A 21,471-nucleotide genomic window follows, 5' to 3' on the forward strand; every position below is an offset into this window, starting at 1 on the left:
GCATGAGTGTGTAGGGACAGAATCGGGAAAGCCAGGACAAAGAATGAGTTCCAGCTGACAAAGAATGTAAAGGACAACCAGAAGGAGTTAGTCAAATATGTCAGACAAAAAAGAAAGTTCAAGGACAGTGTGGGTCTGCTGCCCAGTGTTGAAGGTGAGCTGGTAATGGAAGATGATAGGAAAGCAGAGCTGCTCAGTACCTACTTTGCTTCAGTCTTCACACAAAAAAATAACATGTGACTGGATGACTAGTGAAGTTACCACCGAAAATAAAGAAGGGATGCAAATCGGGATAAAGAACACATCAGAGATCTTCTGACCAATTTGAATGAATTCAGGTCAGCGGGACCAGATGCTATTCACCCAAGAGTATTGAAGGAATTAGCTGAAGAAATCTAGGAGCCACTGATGATATTATTTACAAACTCATTGATGATTGGAGAGGTCCCAGAGGATTGGAGAAGGGCTAACCATCTTTAAAAAGGAGGAGCTGTGGAACAATAGGCCCGTCAGCCTAACGGTGATACCTAGGAAGCTACTAGAGTAATGTATAAAACATTCAGTTTGCAAATACCTAGAAGATGAAGAGGTAATTACTAGCAGCCAGCATGGATTTACTAAGAACAAATCATGCCAAACCAGGTTGATTTCCTTCTTTGACAAGGTAACTGCTTTTGTAGATGGGGGAAATGTAGTGGACGTAATATACCTGGACTTTAGCAAGGCTTTTGATACAGTCCTACATGACATTCTGAAAAGAAAACTGGAGAAATGTGGACTTGGTGGAATTACCATGAAGTGGATACATAATTGATTAAACAACCACAAACAAAGGGTAACTCTTAATGTAATGCTGTCAGATTGGAGGGACATCTCAAGTGGGGTTCCACAGGGATCTCTTCAGGGTCCCATCTTGTTTAACATTTTTATTAATGACCTGGGTGTAGGAATAGAGAGCATACCGATCGAATTTGCAGATGATGCAAAGCTGGGGGTGGGGGTATGCCAACACTTTGAAGGGTAGAACTAAAATCCAGAGGGATCTTGATAAATTGGAGAACTAGGCCAGGGACAAAAAAATGAAATTCAGCAAAAACAAAGGTACTACATGTAGGGAAGAAAAAATGCACAAATACAGAATGAGGGATAACTGGCTTGGCAGCAGCCCTGCTGAGAAGGATCTGGGAGTGGTGGTGAATCACAATCTCAACATGAGTCAGCAGTGCAATGCTGTTGCAAAAAAAGCAAATACAGTTTTAGGTTGCATTAACAGAGTCATGGCATGCAAATCATGGGAGGTGATAGTACCACTCTGCTTGGCTCCAATTAGGCCTCAACTGGAGTACAGTGTCCAGTAGTGGTCAGCAATGTATAGGAAGGATGTAGAGAAACTGGAAAAGGATCCAGAGTTGAGCGACAAAGATGGTCCAAGGGATGGAATGCAAACCATAGAACAAAGGCTGAAGGAACTGGGTATATTTTGTTTGGAAAAGAGGAGATTAAGCAGTATCAGTCTTCAAATACTTGAAAAGCTGCCATAAAAAAGATGGAGAAAAGTTTTTCTCTCTTGGCACGGAAGGCTGGAAAGAGGCAGTGGGTTCAAACTACAGCATAGCAGATTTAGATTAAATCTTGGGGAAAAACTGAAAGAACACTAGGACAATGGACCAGATTGCCTAGGGAGGTTGTGGAAGCTCCTTCACTGGAAGTTTTTAAAAGAAGGCTGGAGCCATCCTGTCTTGGATGGTTTAGACACAACAAATCCTTCATCTTGGCAGGGGGTTAGACTAGATGACCCTTGCGGTCCCTTCTAGCCCTATGATTCTATATTATGTCAACACTATTACCTTTATCAGACAAACTTGTAATCTCATCAACTAAAGATATCAAGTTATTTTGACGGGATCTAGTTTCCATAACCCATGTTGATTTGCATTAATTAGATTACCGTTCTCGTGTTCTTTATTAATCGAGTCCCACATCAGCTGCTCCATTATCTTGTCTGGGATTGATGACTGACAGGCCAAAAATTACCTGGGTCATCCCATTTACCCTTTTTAAATATTGGCATAACATTAGCTTTATTTCAGTCCTTTGGAACTTCCCCAGTGTTCCAAGACTTATTGAAAATCAGCATTAACAGTCCAGTGAGCTTCTCAGACAGCTCTTTTAAAGGTCCTGAATGCGAGTTATCTGGACCTCCTAATTCAAAATATCTGACTTTAGGAGCTGCTGATAAACATAGCCTCCCAAGATACTACTGGAATGGAAAGAGTGTTATCATCATTGTATAATATGACTAGAACCATAGTTATGAAGCTTTTCTTGAGATTAAATCTGCCACAGACGACATCATCTGTTTCCCCTCAAATACAACAGAAATATTTATTGAACACCTCTGCCTTTTCAGCATTAATGTTGATAATTCTACCATTTCCATTTAGTAATGGACCAATATAACTGTTAGGATTCCTTTTGTTCCTAATATAGTTAAAGAACTCCTTATTTCCTTAACTACTGGCCATGGCTTTCTCCTTGTGTCCCTTGGCTTCCCTTACCATTTTTCTACAATTATTAACTTCTGATTTATATTCATTACTATCAGCTTCACCTTTTTTCCATTTGTTAAGTATTATTTTTTAATTTTTTACAGCTGCCTTCACCTCCCTTCTCAACCAGATTGATTTTGTAACCCATGCAGCCATTTTCCTCAATTGTGGGATTGTGGCTTTTGGTGCATCTAGTAAGGTTTCCTTAAATGATTCCCAATTATCATTCACAGTTTCCTGATTAAATTCTTCCTCCCAGCTTTTTTGGCTCATAATTATTTTCAGCTTTATGAAATTTGCCCTATTAAAGCACCAAGTATATATGTTACTACTCTGGACTTTATTCTGCTTACACCTTATAAATGTGATCAAGTCATGATCATGTGTACCTAAGCTATTTCTGTGGTCAGGTATTTCTGTGGTCAGTTCCTCTTTATCGGTTAGGACAAAGTCTAATACAGAATTCCCTTATGTTGACTAAAATACTTTTTGAATTAGGAAATTGTTATCTGTAATATTTAGAAATTCCAAGTAGCATGAGACCTCCAGCATATGCCACTTGAAGTCTCTGATGATCGCACAGGTTTTTTTCCCCCCCTGCACATTATAGATAGTTGCATAAGGAGCTGGTCATCCTGTTCCCTTGTATGATTTGGTGTATGTAGCAGACACCAACTAATACCCCATCTTGTGCTTGATCTGTTAGGATATGATCCATAAGCATTCAAGATCATTTTCTTCTGCGTTATCAGTGACTCAGAAACAGGTACTGCCATTTTTGAGGTAGAGTGCCCCTCCCCGTCCCATTTTGGCTGCTCAATCCTTCCTAAATAGGTTAGAACCATTGATTTTAACATTCCTATTGTGTGACTCATCCCACCAAGTTTCAGTAACACCAACTAGATTGAATTTATGTTCATAAATGAGCAATTCCAATGGTGGTTGTTTGTTACCCAGGATCCTAGCATTAACGTAGAGGCAATTTAATTTTTTTTTCTTTTCATGTCGTTTGGTTTCTTATTAAGTTTATTCACAACATCTTGATTTTTGTGCTGAGTGCTCATATCTTCCCACTTTTACCTCTCCTTCTGCTGTTAGTTTAACCCCGTCCTGACTACTCTGGCCAACCTGTTTCTGTGGAGGTTGGTCCTCTTTCTACTGAGGTGGAGGCCATGCAAACCATAGAGCCCCCTCTCCCTGTAGAAGGTGGGCCAATGTTCCACAAAACCAAAGCCCTTTACCCTACATCACTTACCTAGGCAGCGATTCACTTACAGCATCTTTTGCCTTCTGTTTTTCTGTGCTTGTGCAACAAGAAGGATCTCAGAGAAGATTGCTTGGACATTATTCTTCTTCAGCATGCTTCCAAGTCCCCTGAAGTCATCTACTCTCTGCAAGATATCCCGCGACGCAGTGTCATTAGTGCCAGTATGAACCATTACCAATGGTTCCTTGCCCATAGACTTCAGAAGCCTATCCAGGCTTAGAGCAGCATCTCATGTCTTGACTCCAGGAAGTCAGGACACCATCTTGTCCGCCTGTCCCTTGCAGAATGTTCTTTGTATTCTTCTGAGTATCGAATCTCCAGCAAGGACTGTATGTCTTCTTTGCACAGCTGGAGAAATCTTTGTGGGTAAGCTTGATTTTCTTATAGGCTGGGCCAAGCTTCCATACATATCTGTCCCATACGGCTATGCATTCTCTTGGACCACCTGGATCTACAGAGGTATCTTTTGTAATTTCCATGTTGAGAACCCAATATTGATGATAAACTTCTAGCTGTGTGGAATTCCTCCTGCTTCTCTTCTCTCTGGTGGCCATAGTCTGCCTATGCTCATCTGTCTGCAACCATGGGCAATGCTGCCATGACCTCTTGCAATTATAAACTTCCAAGCCTCCTCTCTGAGTCCCTCTCTCACTGATTCCTTTGTGACCTGCTCTATTCTGCTTGGAACCTGGGGTATTGGTATTTCCTGAATCTGGTTGTCTAGAAACTCCTCGGCTTCTCTGATTCTTAGTAGCATCTCAACTTTCCCCCTGCCCTCCCAGTTCAAGAATCTTTTCCTCCCAGTATGGCCACCAAATTCCACTTCATGCCCAGGAAATCACTTATGTCGTCAGGCAGGAAAGAGAACGTTGCACACTGCCAGTCACTGCCGCTGTTCCATCAGTGGCCATCTTGAGATCATAGACAGTGCTGAACCTGGAAGGAAAGGCACTCACAGACCCTTTCATAACTCCCCTGTTCGTGGTCTGCGTTCACAGCTCTCTAGTTCGCCTAGCAAGTGACCACGTCTTCCCCGTTTAGCTCAGCTGAGCTCCAGAGGCAGAGACTTCAAACAGCTGGGCTGATCAAAGGTCCAAGGACTTACTCAGGGGCCCACAGCCCAGCTATGCTGCCTGTACACAGAGAGTGAACAAACAACAGTCAAATAAACAATCCACAAAGGGACCAAATACAGCACTCACTAAGTCCTGCTGCCTCCAAGCACAGAAGTCTGTAGCTGAGCCTGGCGCTTCTGCCACCGAAACTCCCCTGTTAACAGCCTCTGTTCGAACAAACTTCTTCCAGGTGGGGTTAGAATTAAAATCCTGTTTGTCAAAAACTTGAAGGAGCTCTAGATATTACTGTGATGAATGCAGTATAAAACCAAGATAGATGGGCAAGAATACTGGCCTGACCTTGGATTCTGTGTTTTTATAAAATGGTGGATTTTCCTCTTGTATTTTGTTCTCTGCTGTCTCCATTTTGTGAAAAGTGTCGAGGTTTTGAAATGTATTATCTTTCTGGTGCAGAATGAAAACGAGACCTTGGGGAACTGGGAGGTGAGAGACCCAGGGTCAAGTCCCTGTCCCAAATCAGGCAGAGTGAGGGCTTGAGCCAAAGGACTCTCCTGTCTTACTGGGCTGTTGGCTATTCCAGAGGTGTCTCCCTCTGTCTCTCAGAAATTCTGTCCTGGACCTGAGAAATCTTCCCCACAAAACCTTTGCGAAACATGAAATAAAAAAAAACCAAGTCACAGGAAGATGATGGTGCTGGCTTTGCCCTCACATAGGCCTTGTCTACACACATAAGTTGTGCTGTTTTTAACTACGCTAGTATAATTAAAGCAGTACATATACACACACACACAGTGTGAATGCAGTTATGCTGGTATAAAAGAGTTTATATTGGTATTGGTTATTCCCATACGGGGAATTATGCCTTTTTTTACTGCATAGGCACTGTAATAATAATCTGTATGTGTCTAATAGGTCATATCTGGGGCCCTACCAAATTAACGGTCCATTTTGGTAAATTTCACAGTCACAACATTTTAAAAATCTTGAATTTCATGATTTCAAATATTTAAATCTTAAATTTCACAATGTTGTAACCGAGAGGATCCCAGCTCAAAACAGGGTCACCGAGGAGGGGGGAAGGGAAGCACACAGCTATTGTAGGGGGGTCGTTGTATTGCCACCCTTACTTCTGCACTGTCTTCAGAGCTAGGTGGCCGAAGAACGATGGCTGGTGGCCAGGAACCCAGCTCTGAAGGCAGTGCTGACTCCACCAGCAGCGGAAAAGTAAGGGTGGCAGTACCACATCATGCCGCCCTTACTTCTGTGTTGCTTTGGCTTCCGGCCAGGTGCCCAGCTCTGAAGGCAGCAACGCCACCTACAATAGCCAGATTTCACAGGGGAGACCAGATTTCAAGTCCATGACATGTTTTTCATGGCTGTGAATTTGGTAGGACCCTTCTCACATCCATTTCCCAATAGGCTCATCAGCACTGCATTAAGCACTGTAGCTGTGGGGAGCCTGAGGGACCTGTTTATCCAATCACAGTGTAACTTAAGCGTTTTCCTGTTTCAAACACAACTGCAGTCATAGGACAGGGGGGTGAAACACAATAACGCAAGACAGAATTCAGTTCAGAAGAGAGAAGCGGGCGTGCTCTCACTTAACACGGTGGTGCCTCTTTTGAGGGCCTGCCCTGGAAATACGCTCAGGCAGAGGCAACGAGAGGGATTCTGCAAAGCACTAGCTTGTCTTTGCTCATAGTGACATTAAAGTGCAGACTCTCTTCGAGATCTGAATAGTCTTGCTTCCTTCCCCGAATCTCTTGTGTCCTCATGTTTTAAATTCTAACACCATGTGTCCCAGGTCTTGGTCTTCCAGAGGGAGACGGTTCCCAAAGAGACGAGCGCCACAGTCCATTCCATTACTTCTCCTGTTGTGCACTCCCTTCCTTTTACATCTAAACCAGAACGGATCGTATGGATTCCACCAGCACAGCTTGTATTCCTCACACTGCTTTAAAAAAGAAATTAACTATTTGTCCTGATATATAGAAAGACATAGATATATAGAAGGAGCTGCAGTAGTTTGAGCCTGGTGATATATGCGAAGCCTGCGGGCGATACACAGTTGACACACTGGATTCTATCCTCCATGTGTCATTCCACTGGGATCAGCAGTGAAGTTATTGCTCCATATGAAACATCAGGACTGATGGGATCTCTCAGTTATACAGTAGACTGATAGCAGCAGCCAAAATTGGATTGTTTGCTATTTATTTTTTTTAACTTCTGTCAGGGTCACTACCATAACAGGGAAACACTGGCAAACTGGCTGATGTGTTTTATCCACTCTGGCTGCTGCAGCTTTCACAGCAGAGTTCGGCTTTTGTTGTGAGAGTGTCCCCTTCAGAAGACAGTTTAAATGCTTAGATTGTACACCAGTCAGAATCCCAGGTGTTCCCTTAGAAAGACCTCCTTTTAGCTAAATCTCTGCATTGCATCAAAGTCCATTATCAGGGTGCTGTGTTTTCAGTGTACCAACAAGGCATAATCGTCTAGTGGTTAGAGCACAGGAGTGTTAGCCAGGAGTCCCACTGACTCACTTGTTGACCTTGAGTGAGTCACATGCAGAGGGAGGGGCAGACAACCACCTTTGGTGCTCTGCTGAGGAACTGGATGGTCAGACAATAAGCAGGATTTCTAAAGCAGAAAACTGGCCTTGTTTGTCCTTTGGAAAACTGCTGTCAGTACTGAGTGTCAAAGCTACCTGGATACCCAGTCACAACAGGGTGCCCCGTCACTGGGATTTTCAAAGCATCACTGCTATGTTCTTTAGGCCTTTCTGTTCTCCTTGTTTCTAATTGTCACTGCTTCCCCCAGTGCAAGCTCACTGGAAAGGCAGATTTTTTCCTATTAAGTTCCAGGGGAATTCAGAGAGCCACAGTGTACTCCAGGTTCTTGACCAGGAAACCAGGGCTAAAAACCCTACACTTATGGATTGTAACATGGGAATTTTAAAAGGGAAATGTCTGCTCAAATTACTCAGAGTTGACCAATTCAAGTCTCCTGACAGAACCCCCTTTAAATAGGACATCCCTCCTGACACCTTTGCAGAACACCTTTTAAAACATTTCTCTAAGGTTTGTCTTCTGCTCCTATGTAGATGTTTGTCAGCTTCTTTCATGATGAAAAGACCCTATCAATTGTTCCATTGTAGGCTTTTTGCGCTGTCGCCCATCACCAGTTTCTGGGCACTTTCCATGTAAAATTTGACTGGCAATAGCAAAATCCCTAGTGGACTTCATGTGGTCTCTGATTCTTCTCTTTTTGCCAAGTTATAGAAGTCTCTGCTCAGAGTTGGATTTTTTTCAGTTTCAAGTTGAGTAGGGGACAGGTGCAGCTGCGAATGTCATTCTGGTCACGGTGGGAAAGGCTTTCTCAGCATTCACAGCATTTCCTAAAGATGGTTAGAGCCTGGATTCAGCTAATCTCCTGAAAGTTCATTCCACGTCTCGCTCTGGGCTTTGTGCTCTGCCTTGTTCCAGAGGAGTACTGCTGGCTTGGTGGTTCAGAGATGGAGGCACAGTGTCTAATGTAGCTGGGACTGGATCAGTTAATGATTTTAAGGCCTTAAACTGTCAGGCGAAGGGAACTGGGAGCCAGTGGAAGAATTGAAGCACAGGCCTGATGGGCTCGCGGGGGAGGAGGAGGTGGGAAGCTGCACATTGCACCAGCTGGACATTTGACATTGTGTTCAGCACATTTCAGTAAGAGCGCAGAGAGGACAAATGCATGAATCACCGGGCCCAGCTCCTCATGCGAGAGGAGCAGGACTGATTTCCTTGTGAACTGGAGCTGAAAGAAGGCAAATACTCAAAGTAAACGAACTTCTGTCCGTGACCCCTTTGTACATTATGTGTATGCAAAGCCCTTTGGGGTCTTTGGAGTTTAGCTGCTCTGTGCCTCGTTTTTCCAGTCCACGAAACAGGATAATAATGGTTCCTCCGTACTTCACAGGTTGTTGTAAGGCTTAATTCATTAATGAGTGTAGTGTGTTGAGACCCTGGAGTAGAAGATGCTAAGGAAGATCCAGATATTATTATTAATTCGTATTTTTATTTATTGAGATAAGCAAGCTCACTCTTGTTATTACATGGCTGGGCGATTCAGTGGGAAGTGCTCTTTCCACTCAGTGCTACATCACTGGCCTAGCAAAGAGCCATCTATTGGTGCCATCTTTCAAGTGAGATGCACAATCAAGTTTTTGATCACTCCTTGTCATTAAAGACCACCCATTAAAATCCAGCTTGACTAATTACATTCTGCCACCTAAATTCCCCCCTTCATTTTCTCCCAGATGCAATATTTTTCATTTTTTTTCCTAAATGTGTACAGTGTTGCACTGGGTGCTGTTAACAACAGCCATGTCCCACCCCACATATAGCTACTTTTCAGTGATTAGAAGTGATCCCTGTGTATAATTCATATACATGTTTGCAAAGCATTTTAGGGTCCTTTGCATGAAAGGCACTATATAGACATTAGTTGTTGTTGGATGAAAAAATATTTCGCTCATAGTATTTGTTTCCTGTCCACAGTTCCAGGAGGAGCAACGTAAAAGAGAGTTAGAGGAACGACGCAGATTTCCACTGGAGCAGCGGCTAAAAGAGCATATCATTGGGCAAGAGAATGCCATAGCAACAGTGGGAGCTGGTAAGATCAGTTACTGTTAATTGTTCTACATCCCACAAAAAAGAGAGCATGTAGTATTTGCTAAACCTGTGATCCTGGACTAATTCCTACCAGATTACTGCGGTGAACTGATGTGCAGAGGTGGGATGGGTGCCTAATTCACAGTGAGGCCCAGTAGGTTTTTCATTGCTGCAGAGGGCTCATGTGCATTGCTTGAAGAGACTGGGATTCATGTAACACATTAGAGATTCACATAACACAAGAACTAGGGATCACCTGATTAAACTAATAGGCAGCAGGTTTAAAACAAACACAAGTAAGTACTTTTTTACACAACACACAGTCAACCTGTGGAACTCCTTGCCAGGGGATGTTGCAAAGGCCAGAAGTATAACTGGCTTAAAAAAAGAATTAGATACGTTCATGTAGGATAGGTCCATCAATGGCTATTAGCTAAGGTGGTCAAACGCGCAATCTCATGCTCCAGCTCCACCTCCAATTGCCGGAAGCTGAGACTGGACGACAGGGGATGGATCTCTCGAAATTGTCCTGTTCTGTTCATTCCTTCTGAAGCATCTGGCGCTGGTCACTATGAGAAGACAGGATATCAGGCTAGATGGATCATTGAGTCTGATCCAGCATGGCCATTCTCATGTTCTTGTGGGGGGCTTGATAGAGACATTGATTCATCTGCCCAATGTAGGAGTGACATTGACTGTCATTGAAATGTGGACTAATATCTAGTCTTTCTGGAGCTGAAGTATCGTGATTCCAGTATGGGACCTCAAGGAGACGTTTTTACACAGGAATAGATTTGAGAGAGAAATTGTCAGGGCTCTCATCTGTTGAATAGAGGATCTTCTAACCTCTCCATGCAAAAAGACAGAGCAGGATTTTCTGTGCGCTATTGTTGACTGGTTTGTTAGTAGGGCTTCCAGATTAACTGCTCCACTGCTTACCCTCAGCACTAGATCTTGTCTCCTCCAGCATGTAGTGGTGCTCTTTTAACATGCCATCATTTCATTTCAGTCTCAGTGAGGCATCATGATGTACTTAGAACATGGGAGAGTCACAAGGAGGACTGTTTTGCACAGTCCTGCTGGAATGGTAGGCAGCAGAAAAGCGGGGAGAGTGCCTACTCTTGATAATTTTCCAGGCCCTTATCCCTCGGTAGGGAATTGACTGAATACCAATAGAAAGAGGAATAATATCAGAAAACTCATTTCCTACAGTACTGCCTACAGATATCTAAGGCTGCTAACACCAAGGATTTAGTTCATTTATTTTGCATTGCAAAATGTTGAGGATTGGAGGGTTGCTGGGAAACCCCTCACCCCAAGAGTACTTAAGAAAAGGAGAATGTAGGCTGAGCATCAGAAAAGGGTCTGATGATAATATTTTTAAAGCTGTGGCATAGTCTCCCAAAGCAAGTCTTGGAAACCTCACTATGTGGAATACTTTAAATCTAAATTGGACAAAGCATCAGGAAACACACTTCAGGGAACAGTCCTGCACAGACCAGGACTGGACAAAGTGACTTAATAAGTTTATACCAGCTCTAGTATCTGTAGTGCCGTGAATGCCTCCCATCATATGCAGTGTTGTTGTAGCTGTGTTGGTCCCAGGCTATTAGAGAAACAAGGTGGATGAGGTAATAGCTTTTTTGGGGCTAACTTCTGTTTGTGAGAAAGACAAGCTTTCAAGGTACGCAGAGCTCTTCTTCAGGTCTGGGAAACTTAATCAGAGTGTCACAACTAAATACAAGGTTGAACAGATTGTTTAGCCTAAGCAGTTAACAAATATTGCAAGGGACCATTCAGGGTTGACTCTATTAAATTTGTTAGATCTGACAAGATCTCAGGCTGAGGTGGAAACTGTTTACAAATGTTGCCAAGCTGTGAATACCAAGTAGGGAGATGAATTGTTTAGGGAATGAACTGTGGAGTGGAACCCCCCAAGAGCCATCACCAACCTCACCACCTTCCACTCCAAGGCCAAGATATATTTCTTTGACCTTGCCGTCTCTAACATTAATGTTTAGCAATGTGTACATTTATTTTTAAAAATTAAATAAAAGCCTACCCAAACAAGACTTTCCCCCGGAGAGAGGATGAAAAAACAGACAACACCTGACCAATGTGTTGGCTTAACACACAAGTGGAAGTTGCTCAGATGTTACAGTGATGAGCGCAGTATATGAACGTATACAGAATAGAAGGGAAAGGAAGGGTATATAACTAGCTGTCATAGAACAGCACTGGACAGTTGCCGTTACTGAACTTATTTTTTGAATAGGGCGTTGCAAATTCTCTTACCCTCTAAAGCTTCACTTATTTTGGGTGATCACTTTATTTATTTTGCCATTTCTGTAAATAATGGATGCTCATTTACCTGTTTCATTTACCAAAAAGAAAAATAAAATTGTGCACCGTGTTCACTGATTTCCACGGTCTCCTAGAGATGGTCCTGGAGTCTTTTTAATGTTGATGAGAGGCAATCCATTAGGAAGGATGTCTTCAGAGAGCAGGTCATTGATGTCCTGTGATGATGGTTCTCTGAAGATGTACATTTTAGTGGATTACCCATCTCCTTTACTGCATAGTTCATATTATTAATTGTTTGTGTGTTTTATTTTCACATCCCTCTTCTAACAAACTCTGCAGCTGTGTGAGATGCCTCTAGGTGAGCCCAGCGGTTTATAGATCTGGAGCTACAAGGGTTCCATATGTAGGTGCAGAGACTCTCAAGTGACATGCATTGAAAAGTTTTACCTATGTGTGTAACTGTTTTCATACCTTTTATTGATCACACTCAGAGCAGGACTGAGCCCCTCAGTCCCCAGGGGATCGAATTAGGCCAGTTTGTGGCAACTCAGAGAGCGGTTACTTTCCCCTTGCGGCTATGTCTTGTGCTCCAGAGTCTAAGCTTTTATTGTTTTAAAAGAGAGGAAAAAAAAGTAGGATTCTAGCCCTTATGGTTGTGAAAAACATCTTTAAAATGTGAGCCAGTGTGATCTTCCTGAGTCTGCAGACAGCAGAAACAGTAGCTCTGAGAGGTGTGAAGTGCCCATATTTGTTTGAAGGAGTGGTAATTCTGAAGTCTAGCCAGGAGAAGTTGAATGTGTAGTGTTAGTTATTTCACTGCTGATCAAAGCACATAAGAGACAATCACACTGCAAGTGGCCTCTCATTTGGCACCCCAAGTGGGTGAAGTTGCATTAGTACCATTCAGTGTGTTTTAACAGTTTGATCACAAGCAATTCATTTCACACAGGCTGCCTGAAAAGCCGTGAGGCAATAATGACTTTCAGTTACTAGCAACCTGGGCTGGATTTGATACGTTGACCCAGACCCGAAAGCCTCCATATCCTGTTAATAGTTCCCTGAACAATTCCGTCACCCAGATTCAGTGTCTGGAAATAGGACAATAAGGTGAGACAGAGCTAAGGTCAGAACACAGGCGCGTGCAGCTGATGATCATAAATACAAAACCATACCAATATCGTTAACAAAGACAGGCCTTCGCAGCCCATGGAAGAGCTGCCTCTCCCACTGCTAACACAGCAGACACCGTCCCTGTTTTGAGAAGGGTTACGGCTGTGCCTGGAGGCAGCCGGACGGGCTAATTGGGAAGCTTTGATTAATGGGTAGTGCCTGTTTCTGACACAGGTGGTGTTTGTGCACATTAAAGCCGTTGCCTTTATGGAGGCTTCTCTTATTGAATTATAGGGAAAGCGCTAGGTACCCCAGCAGCCTCGGGATATTAGACTGAGATCCCCGCTGCCCCGGTTTTGTTGTTTTGTTTCAATAACGTTGAATTTAGCCAGCAATTAGCCTTCTGAGTGCTCACCGTTCAGTTATTTCTGCCGCCACTTTACGGAATCAGTGCGCCCTTCTGCTTTCCACCGTGGATACAGTACATGTTATTTCTTTGGCTAGGAGACAGACTATACAATGTCTCTTAAGATTTACCAAATTTAGCTGATATGTTTAGGTTTTAATTTATAACCTCCTCCTTAATGTAATCATCTGATTTGATTCAGTGCCTCTTGTATGATCCCAACAGTCTCCAGAGACTCCCATCCCAGAGTGAAAAGGAGAATGGGGTTTAGAGCACCGATCTAGGAGCCGGTTTCAGAAGCAGTGGTGCCCAGATTCTGAGGAGAGCAGTGAAGCTAAAACACTGAATCTTGCACCTTCTGCTGCTGCGCTAAGCATGCAAGTTACATTAATTTGTGTGTTCAGAAGCTTCCCCTGAACTGACTAAATGTTTTAATTCACACCTCTTGTTCTTTCAGTGCCAGTCTATGTGAGGGGACATTCTCATTTGGAATAAAAGACTCCAGTAAACTCAAGTGCACTCTCTTCAGACTCACACCCACTTGCTGACATGCAACTTCCATCACCTAATAGAGCAGTTCTGAAATTAGGGGCTAAAGGAGGCTGAGTTTGAGGGTTGGTGCAGTTTGCACACTGAGAAGCTGGAAGAGACGAGTAGAGCAGGAAAAACAATATGAGAGTAAAGGAAGTTGGTTTGGTTTGCTCTTTGCAACTGCATGATTTTCTCTTATATAGTATTTGAGCCTCCTGTAGTAGAACTAAGACGAGTACAGTAGCTGATTCACCATGTCCTCATGAATGAGGAAGCAGTATTCCTCTTTGATTTTCCATAGAATTATATCTCAGTCCTACATCTCCACTGTCTCTGCTGCTCTAGAAGAAGGGAAGGACCAGGGCAGGACTGTGATAGTTTGGGATTACACCTAGAAGATCCTGACAGATGATCTCTGCTCACTGCTCCAGGGGAAGGAGGGAAACCCTAACTGTCCGCTGTTCCTGCCAGTACTCTGAGTGGGGAAATTCCTTCCTGTCTTCCAATCTGCTGATCAGTTTAGCCCTGTGGAAGGGAGGAAGCATAAATGTATTTAAGTGATGCTCTACACTGTACAGATGTGGATGCTCCCTATTTTTCTATGATGTATTTTAATGCAATCAAACTAGAGTATTTCAGGTAGCACTGCAACATCCAAGAAAAAAACAAGCAGATCTCTTCTGTAATGTTAGAAACTGACAAAGGCCTAGATGCTGCAAGTGCTCATGCAAATGAACAGCTAAATGGTTTATGATGATGTTTCCAGGGCACTTTAATAAATCACTGCACTCCTTCTGGTTATCATCAAATCTTGTTTGTCCTTGCACACAAACATACAGACACGGTAAATTCACTGCATGCTCTGGTGATTCCCCAGGAAGGGATCCCTTCTCAGATTATATCAAAGGGTGAGAGCTCTTTAAAAAATGTGTATTTTCTGTTTCATGTCCTCACATCCTCCCGATAGACAATATGTAATTGTGTGTGTCTATATAATATTAATAGTATTACATTGGGTGCCTGGTAGCAATCATTTATAGTTAAGGTTGCCACGGTTTTCAGTTGTTGATTTTCTGAACCTTCGGGACTAAAATTTCCCGTCTTTGGGTTCTGCCCAAAGGAGATTTGCCTCTTTTGTTTGGGTTTTTTCAAGTTTGAGCAAATACTCTTCAGCCATTTTGAATGAAAGGGAAGTGACAGAAAATCCAGTGTTCATGTTACAAAATTACACAATGACCTTTCTGAACAGTCCTACAGCTGAGATATCTGAGGGTTGAAAGTTGCCATCTGACAAAGGAAAGAATTGGAGCAGCACCTGGCCTTGATCCCAAGGAAAATGGCTTTGATAGGGACAAATTGCAAATCCCATACCTGAGCATGCTTAGTACCTGTCTTGTTAAGGGTTCGACTATGGGGGAATTGACTGCACATGCACAACTATCTTAAGTGTGCACTGAGCTCTCTAGTCCTCAGAACAACTCCCAACCAATCAAGACAAGTGGGAGACTCAGGATCCAGTAAAAGGGATTCTCTTCCTCCATATCTCACAATCTCCATACAGCTTGGCACAGTTAGCAGTGTTGTGCTCACCCAGTGACTCAGTTCAGATAGATCCTGCAGTAAACTTCTAACCTGGCAAAATCTGAGGGCTCCTGAATACCCTTGTTAGTAGATTCAGAAGCTCACTAGATGGAGGGTGACCCTGCAGTTGGCACACACCTGAAAAGAGTCACCCTGGTGGTCCCATGAATGTGGGCAGTCTAAGAAGCACCACTGAATGAATTGATTTGATAAATGGACATTTATTACGCTCACAAATTGGCTGAAACCAATTTTGGTCACATCAACCCCTGATAACTGCTGGGGTATTGATCTGTGTAAAGTAATACAGTGAATTTATCAGTTCAATAGCGAGCTGAAGGGCCTCTCAGAGACACAGCAGCACGGTTACACTGTTACAGATGTACGAAATTAAGTAAGAGCTCTGCAGTGATGCTGGAAATGGCTCCAGAAAGAAGGCTCAGATATCATCATCTTTTCCTATTGCAACGGGTTTGGATTTCTTCGTGAGATTTCAGTAAAGCAGCAGTACCTGAATTTTCTTCACATCTTCAGCACTGAAGGAGGCATCACCACCCAAAATATGGATTTCCTGCATGAATGTTGATGAAAAATTCATAACGTGATGGGCAAATACATCATGTGGCATGAACACCTGGAACACTATATCAGCCAGGGTGCTGCTCTCTGAGCCTTCCACTGAAGTTTTAATCTTCCCAACCCTGCATTGATGGGTTGCTTGAGGATCACTCCGTTCTGAGATGACCTCTTTGTTTCTTTTGTTATAGCTAAGCAGTGCAGCAGCCAGCACCAACTAGAGGATAGATGGACAGCTGCTTAGAGTCATGGCTTCCTTGTTGCAATCTCTCTTTCTAGTTGACCTGAATCTTTCGTGTTAGCTAGGTTACTTAGTTGGACTATGATAATTATTTTAAGGCTATATACAAAACCACTTTGGCACATGCGACTCTAGTTATTCTAAATAACCTACAGGAGCTGAGTTTCTTCACTGCAATGACTGAGAACTCTTTCTAGCGTTCTAACAAGAACTTCAGTCTAAAGTCATCATCCCTCATTTTATGATAGGCAATATTCTCCAAACAGTAACACAACCAGATCTGTGGCTGTATCAGATACCTATGGGATTTGCCATACGGGAGCTGACCATTTGTCCATGTAGTCTAGGAACTTGCTCCAGAGAGAAGTGAAAACATGACCACAGTGAACCCAATTGTCTGTTCAGTGTTGTATATGCTGACCCCTGCAGGTAATCATTTTGTGCTCTGAAGCAAGAGTTTAGTACACTTATTATCTTAACTGGCATAGTTGCCAATGGTGGTGGTGGCCATAATAGTCTCCATCCGATTTTTTGTTTTTGTTTCGTTTAAATCCACCCACATTATTTGACCTCTCAGGTGCATATTCATAAATGATCTGGAAAAAGAGGTAAATGATGAGGTGGCAAAATTTGCAGATGATACAAAACTACTCAAAATAGGTAAGTCCAAAGCAGACTGCAAAGAGTTACAAGTTGGATGACTGAGCAACAAAATGGCAAATGAAATTCAGTGTTGATAAATGCAAAGTAATGAACATTGGAAAACATAATCCCAACTATGCATATAAAATGATGGGATCTAAATTTGTTGTTACCACTCAAGAAAGAGACCTTGGAGTCATTGTAAATAGTTCTCTGAAAACATCCACTCAGTGTGCAGTGGCAGTCAAAAAAGCAAACAGAATGTTAGGAACCGTTAGGAAAGGGATAGATAAGACAGAAAATGTCATATTGCAGCTGTATAAATCCATGGTACACCCACACCTTGAATACTGCCTGCAGTTCTGGTTACCCCATCTCAAAAAAAGATATATTGGAATTGGAAAAACTACAGAAAATGGCAAAAAAAAAAAATGATTAGCTGTATAGAACAGTTTCCATATGAGGAGAGATTAATAAAACAGAGACTTTTCAGCTTGGAAAAGAGACGACTAAGGGGGGAGGATATGATTGAGGTCTATAAAATCATGACTGGTGCAGAGAAAGTAAATAAGGAAGTGTTATTTACCCCTCATAACACCAGAACTAGGGGTCACCCAATAAAATTAAGAGGCAGCAGGTTTAAAATAAGCAAAAGGAAGTATTTCTCAATTAAAAAAAGAACTAGATAAGTTCCTGGAGGATAGGTCCATCCATGGCTATTAGCCAGGATGTGCTGGGATACAAAACCATGCTCTGAAGTGTCCCTAGCCTCTGTTTGCCAGAAGCTGGGAATGGGTAACAGGATGTGTCATTTGTTGATTCCCTGTTCTGTTCATTCATTCTGGGGCAGTTGGCATTGGCCACTGTCCAAAGACAGGATACTGATCTAGGTGGACTAGGTCTGACCCAGTATGGCCTTGTTATGTTCTTATGTGAACGATAAAGACCAAAGGCAGACGTAGTACATTCAGTCACCTGGGAAGTGTGAGTGTTTAATAACACTCCCAAAGGAGCCTGTTGTAGTTGTGATCCCAATCACGCTATAAATCTGACCTCTCCTTATCATTATTTTACCACTACATCAATTTTTGTGTCACCTATAAACTTAACTAGTGATTATTTTGTTTTCTTCCAGATAATTGATAAAGATACTAAATAGCATTATGCCAAGAACAGAACCCTGAAGGACCCCATTAGAAACACCCCTTATTGGATGATAATTCCCCATGTACAATTACTTCTTTAAATCGATCATTTAGATAGTTTTTAACTGATTTCATATGTGCTGTCTTGATTCTGTATAGCGGTAATATTGTAAATCAGAATGTCATGTGGTACTAAGTTAAATGCCTTACAGAAGTCTCTCTCTTATGTCAACACAGTTACCTTTATCAACCAAACTTATAATCTCATCAAAAAACAATCAGATTCATTTGATAAGACCTATTTTCCATAAATCCATGTTTGTTGGCATTAATTATGCTGCATCTTTTAAGGCTTTACTGATTGCATCTCACGTTGGCATTTCCATGATTTTGCCCAGGGTCAGTGTAAGGCTAACCAGCCAATAGTTATCTGGGTTGTCCCGTCTTTAAATATTGGCACAACATTTGTTTTTTTCCTGTCTTCTAGGAGTTTCCCCAGTGTGAAGAGATTTGTTAAATATCAACATCAATGGCTCAGAATGCTTCTCAGCCAAATCTTTTGAAGATCTTTGGTGCAAATGATCCACTCCTGCAGATCTAAAATGTTTAACTTTATCAGTTGCTTTTTACACTCTTCCTAGTTACTGTTGGAATAGAAATGCTTTCATTAGTGCTATAAGCTAAAAATTAATCATCCAACTTCTTTTCAAATATAGAATAGAAATATTTATTGAACTTTCTGCCTTTTCTGTATCAAGATTAAAAATTTTCTACCCTTATCCTCTAGAAAGTCATCCTTATCTGAACTACTGCTAGGATGGCTTTTTCTCCTGATACATTTTAAAAATTCCTTCTTATAGTCCTTAACTATACTGGTTAACTTCCTTTAGCTTCCTTTATCAGTTATCTGTATTTCATAACTGCTTATTTATAGTGATTGCTATCCACTTCCTCCTGCTAGCACTGTGGAGACAATCAAGTTCTAAGAAAGGGAGCTGGAGTCACTTCTTTCTTGTGCATCAGCAATAGCATTGTTTACTGAGTTCCTGTCAGTTATACCTGAAGGCAAAGGTGCTGCATTGGGATTGCTGGGAGCAGAATTTGACCTGCAGAACTTTTATTAAGACCCTAAGAGAGATGGGCAAATGAGGAGGAAAGAGCCCAGCTTGACTCTCAGATCCCAGATTGTATTTGCTGGGGTGGCAGTCAGAAATAATAAAACGGAATGTATTTGATATGGAAATCACTGAAGGACAATAAACATGGCCCCTCACAGTGCCACTTTTACAGTGAAGTTCTACTCTGAAGGCAAGAATTTCACTTTAAAAGCACAGTAGAGCCCCAAAACTCTAGATCGGGGTCCCCAAAGCGACATCATCGAGAGGCATCACTGCCGAAATACCACCAAAATTCAGTGGCATTTCGGCAGATGCTTGACCACAGCCATGGTCCTTCGTCTGGCACCCGCCAGACTAGAAGGTTGAGGACCACTGCTCTAGATCATTCATTTTCTCTCCATTTTTCATCCTGCCTGCCTTTACCTCTGCTACCATTATTCTCCCTTGCAATCTTAAAAGTATTTTAGACTGTAATTCCTGAAAGCTTGGCGTTTAGGCTGTTTATGCAGTACTTATATCAGACATGATATGCTGCATCTCTGGTCTCATGATCTCTGGCAACTGCTGAGACAGGTCTGTGTAGAATTTTAAAAAGCACACTACAGGTAAATTCTTAGGAGCACAATTTACAACACAATGCCATTTATTTTTATGTAGCTTTCTTCTTACAAAATGTCACAAAATGCTTTCCAGCACCCACCAATCAATACGGCAAGAATAACTCCTTATAAGAGCTGTAATAGAGGAGGCTTTGTTTTAAACAATGCAAATAACTCAGGAAGGCCTCAGTGGTCTGAGACATGATTCTGTCTCTCTTCTTCTGAACTACTAGACCCCCCCCCCAACCAGTAAGCTGAATATTCAGTATCCTTTCACTACCTTTATGCTTCAACCATGATGGTGAGAACCCTCTGAGCTGATAAGATTTGCTCTTTGCTGTTGGGTGGTGTATGCTTTGTTTCTATAGAGCAGGGTGCCCAAGTTTTTCCCAACCAGGGCCCCATCCTAGATCATTAGCCGGTCATATTTAATGCAGAAGGGTGGTCTCCTGAGACCTCAAGTCCCAGCTGCAACGCCTCATCTTGGTCTGTGGGACCTTCTGATTGGACCAAGTTGTCTGTGGCCTGCTAGGAAATGTACTTTCTATGAGATGCGCCTACATATACAATAATACTTGTTTTTCTCTCAGAGAACTCAAAGCCGTTTACAAAGCTGGGTAAACATTACTCTCCTCATTCAGAGATTCCAGTTCTGAGCTGGGGGTTGGGTTTGATTGACGCCCATTTCTAGTTAACACCAATTCTATACTTAAACTAGAGCTGGAAGACATCTCTTGGGTCAGGCTTTGTGTATATTCCAAAGATGCTTAGCCCAGGCCCTTTGCAAACCAGTCAGGGGATCCAGGCCAATTTAGGATTCCAGTGCAAAATCTGGACAGATTTGACTGAGCTTTGCTTTGAATTTTTGAAGTGGTTAGAATCTGCAACTTTGTGAAACTCCAGGGAGTTCAAAGCTCATGCAGACCAAAACCCAGAAATGGCTGTCTGAGGCCCCAAACTCCCACATGAACTAAAGCAGCTTTATGACCATAGGAATGACTGTGTTAGAACACTCCAGTATCCCAACTAGTCCTGTATTTTGCATATAGCAGTGGCTGCTGTCAGATGGATCAAAGGCCAAAACCGCTAGGGTCCCACTGTACCACCCTAGCTCACATAGTATCATGCTTTACTTTCCCTCCCCCCACATAGTTCCAATGATTTCATTGTTTCAGGGATGCTGCTGGAGGAGGCAGGTACTCCTCAGTTTGACTGAGGGTGGCACAATCGAGCCCTTAGCAATTGCACAAGCCCACTTTGGGTGAGAGGACTCAATCCCGACCCCTGCAGGCAAACCAGTCAATGCCCTGAAGCAGGAAGGTGGTTTGACCTTCAGTATTTTGTAAATGAACATTGGACTTTGCTTTCTAACCAACCCCTGCCTTTGAGGTAGAGGTTTCCGTTTATATCACTGATCCATAATGCACATCCATATCCCTTTGCAGACATTCATTGCTATCTCCAGACAATCCCCTTTTCCAGTGTTTTTAAACAAAACTTACGGCGGTATGTACATCGTCAGGCTGCCATGACCTTGAATCCAAACTTCCCTCCCCCTTTCAATTTGCATAAGGGAAAAAAGTGACAAACTTCTCCAAACCAGCCCTTTACATAAAGGTTGCACTTACAAGCTGGAAAGCTAACACGCCTCTTGAATTCTCTCTCTACCACCCT

General features: G+C 42.5%; 1 protein-coding gene across 1 annotated transcript in view; it reads left to right on the top strand.

Moving 5' to 3' along the window:
• Window positions 1-21,471, top strand: part of CLPB (caseinolytic mitochondrial matrix peptidase chaperone subunit B) — a 136,332-nt gene that overhangs the window by 85,154 nt on the left and 29,707 nt on the right. The window contains exon 7 of the mRNA XM_050921381.1: window positions 9,431-9,545. Coding sequence (XP_050777338.1) covers window positions 9,431-9,545 — 115 coding nt within the window. The remainder of the gene's footprint in view (window positions 1-9,430; window positions 9,546-21,471) is intronic.

This window comes from Gopherus flavomarginatus, chromosome 1 (assembly GCF_025201925.1).
Source record: "Gopherus flavomarginatus isolate rGopFla2 chromosome 1, rGopFla2.mat.asm, whole genome shotgun sequence".
NCBI classification, from domain to species: domain Eukaryota; kingdom Metazoa; phylum Chordata; order Testudines; family Testudinidae; genus Gopherus; species Gopherus flavomarginatus.